The 22,657-nt window shown below is 46.2% G+C and overlaps 1 protein-coding gene across 2 annotated transcripts in view; it reads right to left on the bottom strand.

Annotated features, from left to right (window-relative positions):
- Nucleotides 1-22,432, bottom strand: part of STIM1 (stromal interaction molecule 1) — a 193,041-nt gene extending 170,609 nt beyond the window's left edge. For both annotated transcript variants that reach the window (XM_082628873.1, XM_082628874.1), the window contains exon 1: nucleotides 21,764-22,432. In XM_082628873.1, the coding sequence (XP_082484999.1) occupies nucleotides 21,764-21,902 (139 nt within the window). In that variant the 5' untranslated portion in view covers nucleotides 21,903-22,432. The remainder of the gene's footprint in view (nucleotides 1-21,763) is intronic.
- Nucleotides 22,433-22,657: the final 225 nt, after the last annotated feature.

Genomic DNA, 22,657 nt, shown 5'->3' with positions numbered 1-22,657 from the left:
GCTCGCGGGCTCAGGAGTTGTGGCTTGCGGGCTCTAGAGCACAAGCTCAGTAGTTGTGGCGCACAGGCTTAGTTGCTCCGCAGCATGTGGGATCATCCCGGACCAGGGATCAAACCCGTGTCCCCTGCATTGGCAGGTGGATTCTTAACCACTGCGCCACCAGGGAAGTCCCAAGCTTCCTTTTAAATAGGATCCACGTGTACCTGTTCTGTTTCCCCTACAGCAAAGACCAGGTCATAGGTGGAGAGCAGGGGGAAAGGGTGTGAATGACCTCTCTTAAAGCAGCAGTTTGGAGTGGTGCTATCTCTGAGAAAGGAGCTAGAGGCTGGGTGGCCAGGGAGACCAAAGATACTATCATCACACAACAGTATGAATTTGTTTTATTTTCTTTGGCGTGGGGCGGGTTCAAGAAGAATAGAGAAGTATTTAACAAACAACTTTGTAGCAATATGGAGTTTCAGAAATAACAAAAATCTCTCAGTTAACAACTGGGTTCTTGACTTTTCCAAAGCAACAATTCTAATGCCAAAGTCTTTCAAAAAAGCAACAAAGATTTTACTCCCAAAGTTTGACCCTGAAGCCATCCCCCAGCTGTCCACAAGCAGTTTTCATTGCCCTCAGGAGACACTGGAGACCCAGAGGCTGGAGACTTTGGGCACAGCATTCAAGCTCAGCCCTATCAGCCAAAAGGCTCCAGCGTAGCAGGCATGCCATCACTGAAGCCTGGAACTCAAGCCATAACGAGTAACCTGCAAGGGTCACAGGCACATCTTCCCCAGGCTCCTCATGCTTTATATTTATAGTAATATTGACAATAAAAACCACCAATAAATACTTCTTTTTTTAAGGGCCATGATGTGGCCTTTAAATACATTCTCACAACAGCCCTAAGGCTCATAGAGATTAATGATTTGCCCAGGGTCATGAGGCTAATAAACAATGGCAAAGTCGGATTTTAAACTCTGGTCTGCATGTTTCCAAAGTTCATGCCATTGCCATAGCACAAAACTGGCCAGCACCACATATCCTGCCCCAACTATTTCCTGGCTATCCATGAGAAAATGCTCTGACCACTCAAAATAAACATGCTTCTCAGTTTGGGCTTCCCTGGTGGCGCAGTGGTTGAGAGTCCACCTGCCGATGCAGGGGACACAGGTTCGTGCCCTGGTCCGGGAAGATCCCACATGCCGCGGAGCGGCTGGGCCCATAAGCCATGGCTGCTGAGCCTGCACATCCGGAGCCTGTGCTCCGCAACGGGAGAGGCCACAACAGTGAGAGGCCCGCATACCGCAAAAAAAAAAAAAAATGCTTCTCAGTTTAACATAATCCTAGTAGCTCAAGGACAGAACCTCTCTCAGGCAGTAGCAACCCAGAGCACTGACACCACTGAGAAGTACCTGAGATTGCTATCCGGGCTACTCCACCATTCCCCAGGTCACCAATCAAGCCTCCTGAAAACCCAAACATAGATGTTCTGCCTTGAAGGTAGGAGGAGAAATGCCAGAGAGAAACACATGTGGAAGGCATGGCAAAGAAAACACCAAGCCAGAAATCAGTAGACCTGAGACCTAGTCTCAGTTCTGCCCCTAATTAGTTATACGACCTTGGGAAGTCACCTGCCTTCTTTGCACTTGTTTTTTCTGCTATAATATGGAAATAACAATTCCCTCCCATCATATTTCACAGGTTTACGATGGACATGACAAGCAAAAAGACAGGTCTTGAATAGGAGAGTGCTTTGAAAAGTGTGAAGCACAAATTAATGAGGGGTCATTATGATATGACTACCACAAGCTGGCTGGAGAGAAGATTAATGCCCATGAAACAATTAGAAGGTGAAACAGTAGTTAATTAGGTGCCAAGTTATATGGCACAGACTGAGAAGATTATACTCTGGATAGGGGTATTCTCAGGGATTAGTCAGAGAAACTGCATAGAAAAGAACAGACAGGATTGAAGAGGGATGGAGAGCAATAGTGGCAGCAAAAGTATGTAGCCAGGGAAAAGAGTGGTGAAGAAGCAAGAGAGGAACAGAGCTGGATCATACGCTGTGTGTTGGGAGGCCACAATGGGAGGTAGGGTAAGGCCAGACTGTGGAGAGAAGACAGTCAGGCCAAGCAGCTGGGGCAGGATGCAGTCAGCAACTGGGGACAATGGGGGAGAGCAGAGCTGGATTTCACAGCAAACATTTATTGAGGACTAATAATGCGGTAGGCGCTATCTCAGATTATAAGGATACAGAGATGGAATAAGACATGAACCTTGCGCTCATGACTCTGTGTCTGAATCCTACTCTTCTAGCTTCAGTGACATGTACATCAAAGAACAAGCTTCACAATCACAGAATTCTGGATTCAAGTCCTTGTGCCACCATTGCTAGATGAGTGACCTTCATCAAGTAACCAAAGCTCTCTAATGCCCAGTTTCCTTATTTGCAATGCAGAAGTAATAATAATCTTTCATAGGATGGTGGTGAGTACTAGATATAAAGCACTTAAAAAAAGAAACTTGGTATGTGCCTTCTCGACACACAACAAATGATAACTATTATTATCATTCACTAGCTTTGTGACCTTGGGAAAGTTGCTTAACTTCTCTGGGCTTCAGTTTCATCATCTGTAAACTTCACGAGGTTGTTGTAAATATTAAAGGAAATAATTGGTCTAAAGCACCTAGCATAACAACAGCTCAGCAAAATTCCTTTTCTTCCCTCTGTCTCCTTTCCTCAAGCCCATATTTGAGATCTCCCTTGTAGCAATGCTCAGCTCCCAAAGGAGGGCACTGAGGACACAGCCAGAGCACCTACTGTCTCTACTTCTAGAAGACACCAGGTCCTCTTAACCCCTAAACTAACCCTCACTTACGCAGTGCCTGACTACCCCCATCTAGGAACATGTTCTTTAGCTGCTTCTGGCCAAGTGGCTTCAATTCAATTGTCTGATGGCCAGACAATTCCTCCCTGCTTACTCATCCTCCAAGAAACTAAACCAGAAGAGAAAGCTCTGAAGTCTAAATGTTGATAAAAGAAAGGAGAGTGGTATTATGTCCAGTGTCTTAAGACCACAGGATAGAAAGGAAAGGCACTGAGCTCAACTGCTGAAGGGCAAATATATCCCACTGGTCTTGTGCACATATGACCAGGGCAGGCAAACCTGCTGCAACTTCCAACAGTTCCAAGAATGTCTCAGAAAAAGGCCCTCAGCCTGCTGGAGTCACCCAGGCATGAGGGAAAATTAGGTTTTCACTAGCAAAGGTCAGCTCATAAATACCTGATTAACTCATGCAAACACGCTTTGCTCCATGTGCTGTGAGAATTTACAACTGATCCGGAACAGAAGTCAAGCTGAGGACACCCTTCAAAGCTATAACTAACAATAATTGGTGTAAGGGTGGCTGGCTATGAAAGCCTAATCCAAATCAGGTGAGTCCAGACTTTCCAGGGGAAGCTGCTCTTTCTGGGAACAATCTCTGCACAAACCTGCAGGGCAAACATTACCTTGCCTTGAAAGACAAGAGCCAGACCCTCCCACCAAGACCACGGGAAACACAGAGGCAAAGCATATATATTCCAACACTCCTGCTCAATCCCAGGGACTCTGTTTGTGAGGAAATAATACCAATAATTCTAATCTCACACATTAGAAAGACGTGGTCAGATCAAACCTGTGAAGCCACTGGCTAGGCTCCCCAAGCAGATCTGCTTCGTCCTCGGCGCTTCCATCCCACTTTGCAAACCAGGAAGGGAAAAGAAAAGGAACCATCTTTCATTGAGCACTTACTAGGACTTGTACAAAAGTTTTAAAACCTTTACTGTTTAAAAAAAATCCCCCCAATAATCCTCTGTAATAGCTAATCCTAGTCCCATTTTATAAATGAGGTAACTGAGCATCAGAGAGATTAAGCAGCTTGCTCAGAAGAGGGGCTGGTGAAGGGCAGAGCCCAAATATGAACCCAGTCTGTCTGATTCCAAAACTTAGCCTTTCTTTCCACAAATATTTATCAAGAGCCTACTATGTGCCAAGTACTACTCTTGGGTGAAAACACAGCAGTGTAAAAGACAGACAAAAACTCCTGTCTTTAGGGAGCTTTCATTCCTAAACCGAGAATCCTCCATACTTAGCATACCATACATTTAATAGGTAGACATCTGTATTTCTTTCTCCTCCACCCGACAGGACTCAACAGATACAGAATGAAGGGATGAATGTGGCTCTTTCCCTCACCTCACAGGAATTCCTCTCAGCTGCTGCCCAAACAGCATTCAACGGTTTACTCATCAACTCAGCATTCTTCTTCCCACCTATGTCATAGGTTTAAGCCACATCTTTTCGTTGTTGCTGTTTTGGCTGTGCCAGGCAGCATGCAGGATCTTAGTTCCCCAACCACCAGGGATCAAACCCATACCCCCTGCATTGGGAGTGCAGGATCTTAACCACTGGACCACCAGGGAAGTCCCGAAGGCATATCTTAAACCAAAAGCCTCTTGCAGTGCTAGCAAATTGGCTCCAGTCACCCACTGAGTATGACAACAATACTTCAGAGTTTACAAAACACTTTACATACATTGTCTTATTTAATCCTCATAAAATTAAACAGGGTAGGTATTGCTTTCATTTAACATGGAAACAGACACCCAGAAAGGTAGTTACTAGTTACTTGTGTCCTTAGACACAAATGAGTAGTTGGATCTACACAGTTCTAGTCCCAGAATGCATTCTTCTCCCCTTCGCCTAAGGACATCTCCTAATCTATTGCTAATACTGGAGAAATCAAAACGGTGTCATGTCACTATCTAGATCATTCTGCTGATTATGCTATTCCAGATTTCCCATTGTATCCAAACAGAACAAACAAACAAAAAAAACACTGTGTTTCAGCCTACCTATTTTGGAATTTATTTTGATTGTCATTAATATTTTATTATTTTTCCTGTTAAAGGCTTTTGAACTGTATTTTGTTATATTCTAATTTGCCATTTATTCCCAAAGGAACAAACTTTTGATGTTAAACACTAAACATATATGCTATATGCATAGAAAAAGGCATGAAAATACTTTTATAATTTTTTTCAAGTCAGTGAGAAAGATAATTCAACTTTTAAAAATGCTTTCACAGGCTTGCCTTCTTCAGGAAAGCCTTTATCCTGTGAAGTGAGGCACACCAGTAGGCAGAGGCTGCAGAAAACATAAGACCCAAATGCAGGGTTAATAACTTAGCATGCTCTTTGCAAAAATAACCCAAGTATCCACAGTCAGCAGGAATATTCCAGCAACCAAGGCCAGGCCGAGGGCTTTGTCATAGTACTTTACTCCTGGTAGCACTGATCTAACTCTTTTTTTTTTTTTTTTTTTTTTTGCGTTATGCGGGCCTCTCACTGTTGTGGCCTCTCCCGTTGCGGAGCACAGGCTCCGGACGCACAGGCTCAGCGGCCATGGCTCACGGGCCCAGCTGCTCCGCGGCATGTGGGATCTTCCCGGACCGGGGCACGAGCCTGTGTCCCCTGCATTGGCAGGCAGACTCTCAACCACTGCACCACCAGGGAAGCCCCCAGGTGGCACTGATCTCTTCATCAAAGGGAGACTACAAGAAAGAAACTGTAAAGCCAGATGCCAAGGAAAACGACCTGAGGGAAAAGATGCCGGCTCCTTGGGAACCCAAAAGGCATGCTGCCTAGAAGGCCCTACTGCCTCCAGAACAACACAGCACACTCCCGCAAACCAAGAAGACCCAGGCCTGGCTTCGTGCAGGGAACTAGCCAAGACTATGCCCAAAACCTCTCTCCTTACCAGTCTGTCATGGTGCCTGAAATTTCAACACTACAGCTTCCTTTGGGTCTTCGGTGAGCACATCCTGAGGACCACAGCTTGCAGGAGTGGGAGCAGTCAAATGAGGAGGTAGATCCGTGCCTCATTGGGTGTCAGCCAGAAAAGAGGGAAGGGCAGAGTGCTCTGGAAAGGCAGGTCAAGAAAATAATTCTGGCTGCAGGAATTGGAGGCAGGAAATTTGCTCAGCTTAGAAAGATAAGAGGATACGAAAGTGTTTGTGCTGCCTTAGGAAGGTAACCAGAGGCTTTGAGAGAGACCTGGATTTGAATTCTGGTTCAGTTGCTTACAGGCTGTAATGACTATCAGGCAAATTATTTTCCTTTTATGAGTATTTTCTCATCTATAAATTGGGCATTATGAAAAGATGTGGCCATATCTCAAAAGACAGCTGTGTGAAGCACTAGCCCTGACCTGGCACATGGCAGGACTTAATAAATATCCCTTTTTCTGGAACAGGAACACACATCAGGGAAGGATACCCCAGGGCAATGGAAATTACTTGCCAGCTGACAGAGCAAAGCCGTTTGGGAGCTAACAGAACAGACAATCGACCTGAAAGGACACCTCGGGAGTCTGGAGAGTACCAAATCCAGGTATATCTGGATCCAGGGCTCAGCCTACATCTCTCTCCACCACGAAATGTGTAGCTGCACATTCTGGACAGAAATTATTACATCATCATGCATTTAGTTAGATGAGGAAATGGAAACCCACTCCTCAGTTCCCCAGGAAAGACAGCCCCATGCCAACTTCTGGTACTCCAGGAGTCTGGAGCAGGACCTAGTGCAAGGAAAGTATTGAGTCCAGCTGCCAACATTTTAATTAGTCCAACCTGAAAAGTCTATAACCACAGGAGATTACAAGGAGCCCCCAGGGCAAGCCTCTGCCCTTCACTCAGTTCAGCCAATTAGATCTGTTCACGTGCCCTAATTTTTATCACTGAATTCCTGGGGGAATCAGGCTTCACCAAGCTCTGACTTCTGGCTGAGAGTACAGGTACGTGCTCAGCTCAGGAAGAGAAGTTGGGTGTGGGCTACAAGAAAGGCAGCATCAAGTAGGCCCTGAGGCCCTGACACCCTTCCTGCATCAGTAAACTAAGAATTGCCCTCTTGCCAGCCTCCATCCCCCACCCCAGTGTCCTACTGTGACCTATTCCCCCAGTGGCTATACTCTAACCTAATCCGCACTAGCAAAGGCTAGTTTTTTTTTTGTTTTTTTTTTTGTTTTTTTAACATCTTTATTGGAGTATAATTGCTTTACAATGGTGTGTTAGTTTCTGCTTTATAATAAAGTGAATCAGTTATACATACACATATGTTCCCATATCTCTTCCCTCTTGCGACTCCCTCCCTCCCACCCTCCCTATCCCACCCCTCTAGGTGGTCACAAACCACCGAGCTGATCTCCCTGTGCTATGTGGCTGCTTCCCACTAGCTATCTATTTTACATTTGGTAGTGTATATATGTCCATGCCACTCTCTCACTTTGTCACAGCTTACCCTTCCCCCTCCCCATATCCTCAAGTCCATGCTCTAGTAGGTCTGTGTCTTTATTCCTGTCTTAGCCCTAGGTTCTTATCTAGAAACAATAAATGCTGGAGAAGGTGTGGAGAAAAGGGAGCACTCTTGCACTGTTGGTGGGACTTGACTCTAGCTAGAAAGAGGGAAGTAAAAGAAAAAAGGGTTCAAGAGAAATAGTGGAAAAAAACACGCTTTAAGACAGAAGCTACAGGGACTTCCCTGGTGGCACAGTGCATAAGACTCCGTGCTCCCAGTGCAGGGGGCCCAGGTTTGATCCCTGGTCAGGAAACTAAATCCCACATGCATGCCGCAACTAAGAGTTTGCATGCCACAACTAAGGGGCCCTCCTGCCACAACTAAGACCCAGTGCAACTAAATAAATAAATAAATGAATAACTAAGTACATAAAAAAGAATCAGGCCCTCTTAAAAATAAAAGGCTACAAAACAGTAAACAGCTATTTTATTAATCAGAAAATCTTCTTGCAATCCCCCTTCCGCCCTCTCAGAGGGTGTGTGACAAGACATCAGACAAGATGGCCAGTTTCAGGCCTGCTCCCATGACAATGAGCTGACACAACCACAGACCTGCTACCTGACAATACCTGAGCAGCCTCCTCCCCCTCTCAAGACGATGCAGGAACACGTGTGCTAAACCAAACAGATGACTACAAGAGGACTCCAGGTACTAGTTTTGATCAGCAGCTGCATCCTGGCACCTCTGTCCCCAGCCAGGGCTTACTCTAGTCCAGCAGGAGTTTCCCCTCAAAGCATAGCCTAAATTCAGCTAGCACTCTGCCCCACCCCCCACCTTGAGCCGGCTGAAGGTTGGTAGAAGACCCTGGGGAAAAGGGATAGTAATCATCTTCTCTCAGGCCAAGAACTCCTGACAGGGTATGATGGCTTAGTGTTCCTTCTGCAACTCCATTTCATACTAGAAAATTAGAGATGTGTGACTGTGGAAAACTCAGCATGTTCCCATACCTGAAAGCCCCAACTGCAGGTGAGTGAGTAGCCTAGGAAGCCTAAAGTGAAAGACGACCTTCCCTGAGAAACTGTGAGTTTGTCTGCTCTCATTGGGCCAAAATACTCACTGTATATATGGCTCCAACCCATGTCAAAATCCTGGAATAACACCCTCACATAGCACTTGAAGGTTTCACAAGGTGCCTTATCTTCCATTGACTCCATGAGGTTAATATTCCTTTTATTGCAAATTTGGAAACTAAGGCTCAGAGAAAAAAAGCAACCTGTTCAAGATGTCACAAATGGGGCTCCCCTGGTGGCGCAGTGGTTAAGAATCCGCCTGCCAATGCAGGGGACACGGGTTCGAGCCCTGGTCCGGGAAGATCCCACATGCCGCGGAGCAACGAAGCCCGTGAGCCACAACTACTGAGCCCGTGAGCCACAACTACTGAGCCCACGAGCCACAACTACTGAAGCCCACATGCCTAGAGCCCATGCTCCGCAACAAGAGAAGCCACCACAATGAGAAGCCCGCGCACTGCAACAAAGAATAGACCCTGCTCGCCGCAACTAGAGAAAGCCCATGCACACACAGCAACAAAGACCCAAGGCAGCCAAAAATAAATAAAATAAGTAAATTTATATATAAAAAAAAATGAAAAAAAAAAAGATGTCACAAATGGAAAATGGAAAAGCCTGGAGTTGAACCCAGGTATTCCTATCTGCAAGAGTCTCTGATTTTCCTGCAGTGAAGGCCCAGCTTTGTTAGGAAGCTTAATAGCTAAAAACAAGAGACCTGTATTCTCAGACTTGGAATCCACCAAGCAGTTCCTGTATGACCTTTGGCAAATCCCTTCACATCTCTGGGCATCAGAAAACTCATCTGTAAAATAAAGTGATGTAAAACAAGCGTAGAGAGAAGACGATTCTTTGGTTCCTAGAGTACTGTGAAGTGTAGCCCTTGCCTAGCACTTCAAAAAAAGTCAACTACTCCCCCTAGTCATCACAGCCTAGCAGTGGCCCCCTCCTTCAGACTGCCATATATTTTCTGTTACTGGCACCACCAGGCACCTCATTACCCACATGCAAAACATGGCTACACCTTTGCCTCTTTCCTTCCCTCCTTACACTTAAACGCTGAGTCCTACTGATTCTGCCTGCATAGTGCACACCCTGATCTCTGCTCATGAACAACTGCAAAGTCTCCTATATAGACTCCCTGCCACCAACCTCATCCCACCAATGCATTGTTCATGTTCTGTGAGATTAATCTGCCTAAAGCAAAACTCAGGTCATGTCTCTCCCCTGCTCAAAACCTGCAAGGACTACTTACTGCCTACACAGCAAAGTCTGAACTCTTTAGCCAAACATTGAGGCCCTCCATTATCTTTCCTCAATTAATCTTTTTTTGCCTTATTTTATCATACTCTCCTTCATAGATGCCACTCTCCAGCCAACCTGGACTAACCAATGTCCCCTAAAGACTCTTCACTTTGTCTCACTCCATGCCTTTATTCATGACATTTCCTTTGGCTGGAGTGCTTCCCAGCCAGAGGAAACCTTATATTTCTGCCTGAAGTACCTGAAGACCTACTAAGCTGTTACCTCTTCCATAAAGCTTCCCTGATCTCTCCAGGCAGAGGTGATCCCATTTTCCAATAGGATCATAGGTATTATTCATAGGGCATTGAAACAAGATTGCCTTGCACAATAAGCTGTAAAATGGGAAACCCATTGTGAGGATTAAACAAGATTACGTATGTGAAAGTATCTAACCCAGTCCTGGTATAGAATACGTGCTCAATAAATAGGAGCTCTTATTATGATAAAGAAAAATGTTCGTACACATCTTAACTTCCCTATTATACTCAATCCTTTTACCGGGCAAGGTACAACATACATGTTAAATGTTAGCTGAAGAGGTAAACACTACATAGATACAGACCCTATCCCAAAGCTTATATCCACAAGAGCTCAACCATAATGCTGTTTTTGGAGGATACAAACTGAATACACAGCACTCTGTAGCTATACACTTCACCAGTGTGATACTCCCATTCAGAATTTATTAAGTGGATACACTTTCTCATTCCCTCCCCCATCCCCTACAAATTCTAATCCCAGTTTATTCCAGGCCACTTAGGTGACAGAACAAACTAATGCCACTAACAGTCTGATAAATTGTACACTTTTTAATCCAAACACACATCTCTACTTAAATTCATACAGCTGTTTCCTTCCCTCCCACAGTTATTAAACAAGAATAGAAACAGCATTGGCCTTTGGGTCAGATAAACCTAAATTCAAATCCTGGCTTAGTCACCTTAGGAAAATTACTTAAATTCTCAGAGTTACAGTTTCCCCATCTATAAAATGAGAAAAATATCCACCTTTAAGGGTTGTTATACAGCTGTAAAGACCTAGCCCAGTGCCTAGAAGATAACAGGTGCTCAATAAATAGCAGCTATCATCATCATTCTTATCATTGAAGTTATCTGAGTTGTCTCAATTACATACTTATCTCTTTAGCAATATACAATATGAGTTTCAGTGAACTTTGCCCTTGTCGGCAAAAGTTTCTTGAAATAAGACCTCCACAAGTCTGAGTACCCAGGTACACACACACACACACAAGCTGCTTTCTAACCTGTGTATGTGTTACGCCTGAAGGGCACCCAGCTCCCCTGGTCCCTACATTCCAGATGCTGGCTCTAGGAACTTGGAAAACACAAACACATTTGCTTTAATGTACACACTGTAGTGATGAGAGCTCTGAGAGCTTCCTGAGAGCCCTGAGATAACCCAGAGAGGCCAATCAGGAGCGGAGCTACTGAATCTCACTGGAGAAAATCAGAGGCACATGAGACTTGGAAGCCTGCCTGCCTGCCTGCCTGCCAGTGAGATTTCTGGTCATTACTTAGGCCAGCATTCAACACAAGGCAGCCAGGAGCTCTGTAAAATGGCTAACAGGAAAAGGGACAGGTTTGGCCCAGCGGGGCCATGCTGACAGCACAGCTGACTCTTTTATGCCTTTGCCTCCTTTACCAAGTTTCCCTAGAGGCCCCTCCCCAATGCCTTGAAGGAAAGCTGGTGTGATGTCTGCTCAGGCTGGAGTTCTGTGAGGCCCAGGGAGTTCGCAGAATCAGAGATAACCTTTAAAACACCAGTGATCTTCACTGGACTATCCTACCTCCCTGCTGCACAAGCCCAGCACGAAAGAAGGCTCCCTTCTCCATCCCACAAGCCAGGCTAAGGAAAGTAGTTCTGTTCCTTCAGCTGCCTCACATTTGCCCTGTGGTAAACCCAGGGGGGCCATGCAGGCAAAGACAGGCAGCAGCAGAAGCCAAGGAAGCCCCACCCACAAGACTCATCTCAGGCCTCCAGGAGCACAGCCCTGCTCCACTCCTGCGACAGCCACCTGCTCAGGGCAGCCAGTGCTACGGCAAACAGAAAAGGCCAGCCAGAGTCAAGGGCCGAACCATCCCCCAGTGCGACTGGTAACTGTCGCCGAGTGCAGCTTCAGAGATGAAGTACCAGGCAGCAGAAAAATAGTGTGTGCCCACAGAACACCTCAGAAATCCCCCCCGTGAACTCCACCCCTAATCTCAGGGCACTCTTGTCGAAGCTCGTCACTTGGCACTCTCCCTCCATGACTACTCAATCCAAAGATCAACTCATTACTACTCATCCATTTATTCAGCAAATATCTATTGGGCACATACCCTATGACCCGTACTGTGATAGATACCAAGGACGGGTGCTATGGTCAGAAAAAATAGACATGGCTCTTGCCTTCAAGAGAGAGGAAAATATGCAAAAAAAAAAAAAAAAAAAAAAAAGGGCTTTAAAAGCTATTTCATACATGTTTTAATCCCGTTTTCAAGTGAGGAAACCGTAGTTTGGGTCATACTGTCAGTAAGTGCCCAGTGCTCTTGATTCCCGCATCGGGCTATCTCTTGCTTTAAGAGGCATAAGCAGGGTGTGAAGGGCACAGAGAGTATTGTAGATAGCAAGTGCTACCGGAGTTTGGAAATGAGAGGGAGTTTGTGGCTAGCGTTGATGTCAGGGATCACTTCACAGAGGACTCAGAGGTTAGGGAGGAAGGAAGGAGGAGAGGGGAGGACACTCTGGGAGGCAGTAAAATGGCACACATAAGTAAAGGCAAAAGAGAAGCAGTATAAGGTGTGCTCTGCAGACCAAGACAAAGAAAAAAAGCCTGGCTGGGCCAAAATGTAGAGGGGGGAACAGAGGAAGATGAAGTGGGCAAAGTGGTCTGGGGCCAGAACCCTGGGTCAGGCAGGAAACTACTACCCATAGAGGGATTTTAGGGCTTTCACCGTCCCTGTTCCAAGCTCCCAGAAGAAAACAGAAGTACAGTGCTGTCGACTTATGTCAGGTTTTTCCCTGCAGGTCTCTCACTGAAATAGATCTGCTCCACTCTGATCAACATGACAGGGCCATAGCCATCCCTACGCAGGCCTCGCCTGCCTTAGCAAGTTGTGCCAACACAGGCAAGGCTTTGTCAAATTCTCAGTGCCCAGAAAGCTCCCCTTTGGCACTTTCTAGGTGGCCACAAGTAACCCCACAGGGCTTTAGATACATTTACCCTGCCTGTGGAGGCCCCAAGTCTATACATAAAGCAACCAGCTGAGCCAAACAATGGTGAGATATGCAGTATTACACTCTGACCCACCTCCTTTGGGAAATCTGCTCTGCACATCAAAACAAACGAACCTCTCCTTGCTTGAGTTGAGATTGCCAGGGGAGTACAGAATGCAGATATTAGTCACCATATGCCACAGATATTACTGGGCTTCTTTTTCTGCGCATCATATAAAAGCTCCCTAGCTGGGCGGGGAAGCTCCTCAGAAGCAGCACTGACTTTGCATACCCCCCAATTCTGCCCAGCACAATTTCTGTGAACACAATACAATATTGTGAACTGCTTTCTGTTTTTCCTCTGTATAGGTCTCAGACCCCCTAACAACCCAAACTGGCTGCGTTAGGGTAAAGAAGCTCCACAACAGAGTGGGAACAGCATGTGAATAATAATCAGACAAAATTAAGATTCTGGCCCCAACTGAGACCTTGGGCAAATTTGTTCCTGTCATATGTAGATTGAGGAGTTTAGTTGAGATGGTACTTAAGAGCCCTTCCAACTTTGACACACTAGGATGTGAAGTCCTAGCACTCAACATCAACAGCCCTAAAGGTCAGAGTAAGTTTTTCAGCTGTCAGTGTGTAAGGCCCAGTTCAATGCCACTTATAAGTCTAGCTCTCAGAAGCCAAGTTGGGGTAGTAAAGCCTCCAAGGTCAGTGGCTGTACAATGTGCTCCAGAACTAAAGGTACCAAACAAGGAGTTGGGAGCCATGACTAGAACCTAGGATAAAAATCTAGTTTAGAATTGGGTTGAAAACAGTGGAGGAATACAGGTAGAAGGGCCATGTCAACTCGACATGTCAAAGCAATGAAGTCATGCATGAATCAAAAGGACATAATACCAAAGGGAGTATAGAAAGACACCACAAGACTCTAGGAGGCAAGCAAAGGAAGTCAGAGAAAAACTAAGAGGACTCAGCACCCAGAAGCCATTGTTCCCAAGATCATGGCCCTAGAATGATGTCACAGGCATCCTCTATGATGGCCCCCAGGGATCCCTACCCTCCTGGTATTCATGCCATTGTATAATCCCTTCACCTTGACTTATTTCTAACAAACAGAATATGGCAGAAGTTGTGGCACATCAATTGCAAGATTAGGCGATAAAAAGATTGCAGCTTCCATCTTGGGTGCTCCCTCTTGGATCACTTGTCCTGGGGGAAGCCAACTGTCAGGTCATGAGGCAGCCCAGTGCAGAGGCCCATGTGGCAAAGGACCAAGGTCTACCAACAACCACATAAATGAGCTTGAAAGTAAATACTCTCCCCCCAGTTGAGCCTTCAGCCCCAGCCCAACAGCTTGACTACAACATTATGAGAGACCTTGAGCCAGAGGCACCCAGCTAAGCAGCACCCAGATTCCTAACCCACAGAAACTGAAAATAATAAATGTTTACTATTTTAAGCCTCTGCCTTTGAGGATAATTTGTTATGTACCAATACAGGTAGGGACTAGGCCCATCTGGTCAGCTATTTCAAGTCTGCAGGTGGGGCTAGGGAAGTGGTTACACCCAGTAAAAGGAAGGGGGTATAGGCCGGAAATAAAGTGAAACACTAGCACCCAGACTTGATCAACAGCTTCCCTATGGCCTAGAGTAAGCTTTGAGTAAAAGCCTAATTTGGCTACACCCAGGGTTCATATAAGTCTGGTGGGTGCACCTGAAGTAAAACAATGGCACTACAGCAGGTTCAGAGAAGCAACTTCCATTAGACAGGCGCCACCATAAGAAGACACACAGATTCTGACTGAGGCTTTTCCAGGCCCATAAAAGCAGAGGTTGCGAGGACCCCACTCTCCCTAATTGTGTAGTACTTTAGAGTTTATAAAGCCCTTTCACCACATAAGTTATCTCATTTGATCCTCACTACAAATCTATTCATTAAGGTTATGCTCTTTCTACAAATGAAAAAACCAAGGCTGAGAGAGGTAAAGTGATTTACCCTCTACAAGGTCCACAGACAGTAAGAAAAAAAGCTGGAACTCTGAAGCTCCCCTAAATCCAGATATTTATGTCTGCTGGCTGTGGCCAACTCAGACCCTTTTGCCAACCAAAGCCAATCATCTCATCTGAGCTTCTACCCAGCCCCACACATTCATTTCCCAACTCTCTTCTCCCTGCTCGCTACACATAGGTCCTTTGTGGAACTAGACAGTTTCCCAGCTACTCCCAACTGCATTCTCATGGTAAGGCCTGCAACAATAAGAGTCTGGTTTCTTTAAAATCCTAGACAAACTTCTTCCAAGCAAAATGAGGCCATTGGACTCAATCTGACCTGGATGACTTTTTTAACAAAAGCAAAAAACAAGAAATTCTATTTTTTGTTTGTTTGTTTGTTTTGCCTCACCACATGGCTTGCAGGATCTTAGTTCCCCGACCAGGGATCGAACCCGGACCCCAGCAGTGAAAGCACAAGAGTCCTAATCACTGGACCACCAGGGAATTCCCCAAAAATGAGAAATTCTAAAACAGTGAACTTTCTAAGTAAGTGAAGCTTATTTCTTCGACTTTACCTAACCCTTTCGAAGTAAAACTTCTTCAACTTCCAACCTAGTAAACTACAGTTGAAACAGAACCAGACAATAAATCCCCTTCAATTCAGTTTTACAAACTCTACAGTATGTAAAGTATACCATGTGTCAAGGCTTGTGCTAGGAGCTTCCTGTCCTAACCCTTGAGGAGTTTTTATCAAGGAAGGCCGGCACATACATAGATAACTCCAACAGGGTAGCATAATTGGTAAGATTATAGACTCCATCATCCTCCAGAGCAGCACTTTGTGATAGGTGACTAGACTATTCGAACACCTTTGTTAACACAGCTATGGCCAGACCATAAGGCTCTGCATGCCAGATTGGTGAGGGACACACTGACAAGTAATGTGTTTTGAGAAAAACAACAAGGGCTTGATACACAGATCCCCAGAGTTATGGTTCTGATCCTGCCACTTTTTAGTTATGTGACAAAGAACACAAATTTCTCAGCTACGAATTCTTCACCTTTAAAATGGGCATAATGGGAATTCCCTGGTGGTCCAGTGGTTAGGACTCCATGCTTCCACTGCACGGCACAGGTGTTCAGTCCCTGGTCAGGGAAGTAAGATCCTGCATGCCATGTGGCATGGCCAAAAAAAAAATGGGCATAATAAAAACAGGTATACCTACTTCCAAAGTTGAGGATAAAATAAAATAATACATTGAAAAGGGATAAACAGATCTGAACTTGGATGAAAATACAAAGTGCCCTGGGTGAGCAACACCATGAAGGGTTGCTGAAAAGCCCAGAATGTGTACCAAGATATATGAGAAGGTATGAAAGGAAGAGAGAAAATATGATCCATTCAAACAGGCCCTGATTTCAGCTTTTCCAACAAACTTTAACAGAGGTTTTAGGCTGGGCGCAATAAAAACAGAGATAAATAAAATACAACCCCTCCTCCTTTCTTCCACAAAGAGCTTACACTTGTAAGAGAGCAAATATATGTACAATGTGCTATGTGTTAAATTAGAAATTTATACAAAGTATCCAGGGGGTAATAAAGAAAGCTCTGTATTGTTATTACTTGATTTCTTACACTGTGTTATGGGCACAGGCGTATTCAATGTATTATTCTTTATACTTAGTTGTATATCTTAATAGTTCATAAATTTTTTTTTGATCAGCAGTAACAAAAAAAGAAAGCTCTGTTGGACACCCAGTTTGGTATCTTTCTCTCTCCCAAAAAATTTGACAGCCAGAACTGCTGGGTTTCCTGGAGAATCATTTCTCATAAAAAGCAGTATACCACAGCATGCCCATGAAGTCACTCAGCACTGTATCTCAAAGCCACCCAGCAGGAAATGAGGGGCCCCCTGGGGCTCAAACTCAAGTCCTGTGAAGACCTAGGAAACCCTCCCATCAAGACCTCATCCCTTCCTTGTCAGAGAACAGGAGTTCTTAGCATGAAGGCTCCACATTCCTAAGGAGCCCACGAGAAGAATTGGGGGTGGGGGTGAATTTGGATGGGAAAGAAATTACATCTTTATTTTCAACATTCTCTTACTGCTAGTTAGCATTTCCTTCAATTATACATAATAACCAACCAAAATATTATTAGCCCTACCTATGATTTTGTCACCAACAGAAAGTACAGACATTTTCATGTCACATTACATTGGTACAGATATCTCCAAATATTATTCATAATCATCATTACTTCAAAATTACAGTAGTTGTCAGACCTGCCACAGACCACACGTGACTGCAGTCTTCCTGTCTACCAGCCCTCGTGCGAGGTAGTTGGCCAACTATGAAGCAACTCTGCCCAGTTATTGTTCAGCCGCCAGTGAGACCCCATGTGCTCACACTGGTGATCCAGACCTCTACAATGCCCCCTTCCCTCCAACAATCCCCAAGTCAGACCACTCCCCGCCCCGTTCTCTTATGCCTCCGCCCAACCCCTCCTTCAGGAAGCCCTCCCCAGCCACCTTAGCCTAGCTCAGCCCACGCAGAGCTCTTGTAATCCTTAGCCTACACTGTCTACCCTGCTTGGTTTTGTGCTTCATTAAGCCTGTGCATTATGTTGTATTTAATATTCTCTAAATATATATCCCCACCCCCACCCCCAAACTAGACTTCTTTGGTAGCCCTAAGTTCCTTCCATAGTACAAAGCAAGCAGTAAGCACTCATTAAGACTTGTGGATGGAATAACTGATTAAGCCAGGGTCCCTGACTCAAATGTCTTAGTCTAGTTCTACTAATAACCCATTGTGGAATTTCTATGTGACGCCTCTCTGGACATCAGTTTCCTCATATGTAAAAATAAATAAGTTGAACTAACAGATGTTTCCACCTCTTAACTTTTCAATTAGGCAACCACTTTTTATCTCCCCAAGATCTGAGAAAAATTATGGAGGAAACTGAGAAGCCTCCCCCAGCTCTCCCAGGCAGGGTTAGTCACTTGCTCCTCTGGGCTTCCCACAGCCTTTTGTATGTATATATCATACCTCTACTTCAGCGCTTATCACAAAGTTCTGAAAGAGTGTATAACCTAGTGGCTGAGGTGGAGGTGGGGAGAAGAGTCAGACTGCCTGGGTTCAAATTCTGGCTCTATTCCCTACTATCTGTATAACCTTGGGTAAGTTACTTGACCTCTCTATGATTTCATTTCCTCACTTAAGCACACAGGATGGCTGTAAGAATTAAAAAGAATAAAATGTTTGGAATAGTGCCTGCCACACAGTAGGCACTAAAAAATGTCAGTTGCTATTACTGTTGATGTTACTGATGTTATTAATGTCTTGCTAGGCACTGGGTTCCTACTTCAGCTGGATCTCTGTCCTCTTCTCGTTCTCCATCACAGCACTCTGTTTATGTTTTCTTCCACAAAAATTACCACAAGGCACTATATTTATTTATGTATTTATTTTTTATCTCCCCACTAGACTGTAAACTCCATGAGGGCAGAGAACATGTCTGTTTTGTTCATCCTTTAATTCCCAACACCAAACACAGTGCCTGGCCCAGAGCAGGCACTCAAATATTTGCTGAATACACAGCACATGAGCTGACACTATTCAATGTTTGCTGAATACATTAACCTGGTTAAGCATGATTGTCAAAGCTGAGGTGTGTGTACAGATGATGTCCTAGCTGCCCCAGGATTAGTGTGACCCTCTGCCCATCCCCCAATATTAGCCTCAGCCAAGCCGCACCCACCTGCCCTTGGCTCCAATCCAGTTCCGGGAGCCACCCTCAGCTAAAATTAGCATAGCCACCAAGATGGCCAGGCCATTTATAGCCTTGGAGGCAGCAGCAACTAGCTGGGTGGGCAGGCAGGACTCTGGCCTCCCACCCATTAGGGGTGGATTGAGCAGCCAACCTGCACTCCATAAACTGCCTAGATGCCTATCCTCCAAAGCCCAGTTCTAGTTATGCTGAGTATAACCACAGCTCCTGAGTAGAGGTCCTCAACCAACACTGGCAGTCACAACTCCAGACTCACGTGGGACCCCTCACACACATTCTGCAGGAAACATTTTGAGTTTCTGGAGGCAATGAGTCCAGAGTCTAAGGAAGGTTCCAAGCATCAATTCCAGGCAGTTTCAGAAGTGCAGGCTTCAGAGCAGCACAGTCAAGCACAGATCTTTACTGAGAAAGTAACTTAGCACAACTGGGTATACAGGCATCAAAGAGCCAGAAGGTGACAGGAATGGCCTCTCCCAATGAGAAGGCCTTCTAGCAGAGTACCTGCCTTCCCTGGAGGGGTAGACCTTTAAGATAGCCATGTACATCCAACAAGAGAAAAAAATGCAATTTTCTGGCCCCTGCAGAAGACCCTCCAGAGGAGAAAAAGACAGCCCTTTTTTGGATCTCTGCTACAGAGTCACCAGGGGCTGCCTAACTAACTCACCAAGAGGAAAGTAACATTCTCTTGGCCTTACCTAGTGCTCCTTTAACAGGGCAGGGCCTGAGAAGACAGAAGAAGTCTAGGACTTAAGAATCAGAAAACTTGGGACTTCCCTGGTGGTCCAGTGGTTAAGACTTTGCCTTCCAATGGAGAGGGTGCGGGTTCAATCCCTGGTCAGGGAGCTAAGATCCCACATGCCTTGCAGCCAAAAAAACAAAACATAAACAGAAGTAATATTGTAACAAATTCAATAAAGACTTTAAAAATGGTCCACATCAAAAAAAATCTTAAAAAAAAAATCAGAAAACTGAGCGTAGGACTCAATTTCTTCAACAATAAAGGATAATACCACCTGCCCTGCATTCTAATAAAGCAATTGCGAGACTTTGTGGGAAAAACAGCTGTGTAAAATACAAACTTTAGAGAACATACAAATGGACTAGATATGTTGAATCTGATTTAGAAAAGTGGCAGCTTTAGGGTAAGTAAAACTCCTGTGTTCTGAGGATACAGAGGGACTGGAAAGGCTACAAGAGTTCCTGGCTGTGTAGACAGCTCCTCACCAAATCCTTTAGAAGAGCCCAGTCCACCTCTTTGCAAAAATGAGTTCTTATCTGAGTCAAAGTCCCAGACAGGCCCAAGGTGACAACCTACCAGAACAGCAGTGCTGGGGCCTCCAGGTTACCACAAACCATAGCCATTCCCAGCACCTAGGGTCTCTGAGATTTCCTCCCTGGGCTTCAATATTACTGTGACAATAGAAACTAATTTCTGAACTGAGAGGAAGAAAAGACCAAAAGAGAAGCCTAAGTAGTATAATCAACACAGCCAAGCCTCTAAAATATGTTGTGTGGAGGGCTGTCTCCATAAGCTCAAGCCAGGGGCTGGTTACGAGGGATGCTGGAGTGCCTCTTACCTATGGCATGTACAAACACACAAATCTTCCTGACAGCTAGCTAATGCCTAAATTCAAAACTTCATCTCTTTTAGCACTGTGTCTAAAATAAAGAACACTTCCTCCCCCACAAAAGAAAATTCATTTTATGTCAGGCACTCATATTTTAGGGTGAAAAAGGGACATATTATCAGTTACAAACAGGGATGTCACTGGGATGTCACTGGGACAGCAGAGATGCTCCTCACGTCTTCTGCACAGTTTGACCTACATCTGCCTTCATAGCCCAATGACAGCCAAGCTTTAAGCTAGGGTTCAGGGGCCAAGGAGACACTGTATGGAGAAACAGGACTAATATGCAAGAAGGACCTATCTTCAAAGCAACAGCCTAGGTGCCATGCTTGTACATAGGGCAACCCTGGCCTCTCTTGGAAGCCAACCCTTGGGGTACCTGCAGTCACACCCAGCCCAGTCAAGGAATTTAAAAGGGGGTTTCCTAAGAAAGGGTCTAGCACCAAAGCCAGCCTCTGGATGCATCCATGAAACTTCCTGGCCACCATGACTAATGCTTCCTTTTCCTCCTTGTATCAACAGGTATTCACTGAGGCATCCCCTCACTTGAGCTTGTCCCGCCGTAGAAAGAACCCAGCTATAAACTCTCCTCACTCTGCATCTCACTACTTTGGGCAGATCACAGTGACTGGGTGAGAGAAACAGGGATAAAAAACTGAATACCTTCTAAGCCTTGTGTAAAACAACTGAATTTTAAAAGTGCTCTTTCTTCTGCAACAATACCAGGGCTCCTACTGTTTGACAAGGCTCCATAAGTGCATAGGAAAAACCAGGACAGATCAAAAATATTGTAGAATTCCTACCCTCATCAGTCAGAAGAAATAGAATAAGTCAACAAGTGGTCCCAGGAATTATATCATGCCCATGTCAACAAAAGGCCATTTAACTCTCTGGTGGTAAATAGGATTCCATCTAAGGAACTGCCTTGATATTTCAAATGGGCACAGCTAAAAGACAGCAGATTACCTAAGGGAAGGGAGAGAATAGGGTCCCCATGCTCACTGGAATAGAAAGACACACCTCAACACTAAGTTAGAGAGTAATAGAGTTGGCCCAGTCCTGACTCTCCCTACCCAACCCAAGTAGCCTCAGCCTCCCCTGTGCTGCCAAGTGCTGAAACTGGCCAAGAGCAACAGACTTATCATCTGCCCAGGGCATCAGTCCAGACAAGTAGTCATGAGAAGGGGTCCTGACTTGCTGATCTGAAAGGCCAAGGTGCCCCAAAAGCAAACCTCTTTTCACTGCCAACAAAAGACATCCTGAGGAGGGATGAGGAAAGTTGTTCAAGAGAGACAAAGACATTAGAAGGGAAGAACTCTTTGGACTGCTAAGACCAGGCAGTGCCATGTGTGGGTCTGCCATCAATCGCAGGTGTAGAAACCTAGGGTTCGACTTCCCCACTTGGGCAACTCAGTTCTTGTCCGTGGCCAAGGCCTTACCTGCTGCAGTGGACTCCTCAGAACTGGCCCCCGAGCCGGTTCCTGTCGTCTTCTCGCTGTGGCTTTGGCTGAGGCTCTGGCCGTGATGCAGGAGAAGCCCCCAGAGGAGCCACAGGGCAAGACGGGCGCACACATCCATGACTCCAGGTCTCAGTCAACATGCGCCTGATGTAGACACCTCAGGATCCCAGAGGCAAAGCCGGGAGCCCGGGAGTGCAGCTGACGGTCCTGGAACCCCAGGCAAGATGCCCTCGAGGCGCCGCAGCTGTCCAGCCACCCTCGAGTCCGCCTCCTCAGACAGCCAAAGGTCAAGTGCTCCAAGTTTGGGCTTGGGAGGAGGGCCGGCGCCTCGGGTCCAACAGTGGGTCCGCCGGAGCTGCGACGGCCTGAGCACCCGGTCGGCTCGGGCCGCTTCCGGAGAGTTTGGACAGGGTGGCCGCGGAGCCGGTGTCAGCTCCGCAGCCGGCTACACCCCTGCCGGAGGGGGCGGGCGGGCGGGACCTCCAGCGGGCACCGGAGTGGGGGAGGGAAAGAAGGGAGGGAAAGAGGGGGGCACCTGGCCTCGCACCGCCGAGGATCGGCGAGGGGCACAGGTTCAGGAAGGGCGTGCGACTTCCAGGCCCCCGCGGGCGCGGGCGGCTCGGGGATCCCAGGCCTCCTAGGCCGAGGTCAGTGCTCCAGCCCAGTCCCGTGCCCAGGCGGCCGGCGGTGCCCAGGTTCAGCAGGCGGACGCGCACGGGCCAGGCCCGGGACAGAGGCTCCCCGGCGAGCAGGAGGGAGGCGTGGGGCGGGCCCGGGGCGGGCGGGGGCGTGCTCTCCCGCAGGCCCGCCCCGCGCCGCCCGGCCCCCAGCGAAGCCCGAGCCCGCCCCAGCGCCCAGCTTACCCCGGAATAA

This window comes from Mesoplodon mirus, assembly GCF_964341445.2.
Source record: "Mesoplodon mirus genome assembly, chromosome: 7".
Classification (NCBI taxonomy): Eukaryota; Metazoa; Chordata; class Mammalia; order Artiodactyla; family Ziphiidae; genus Mesoplodon; species Mesoplodon mirus.
Note: the sequence above shows the minus strand (reverse complement) of the source record. Positions and strands in the feature narration are given on the sequence as shown.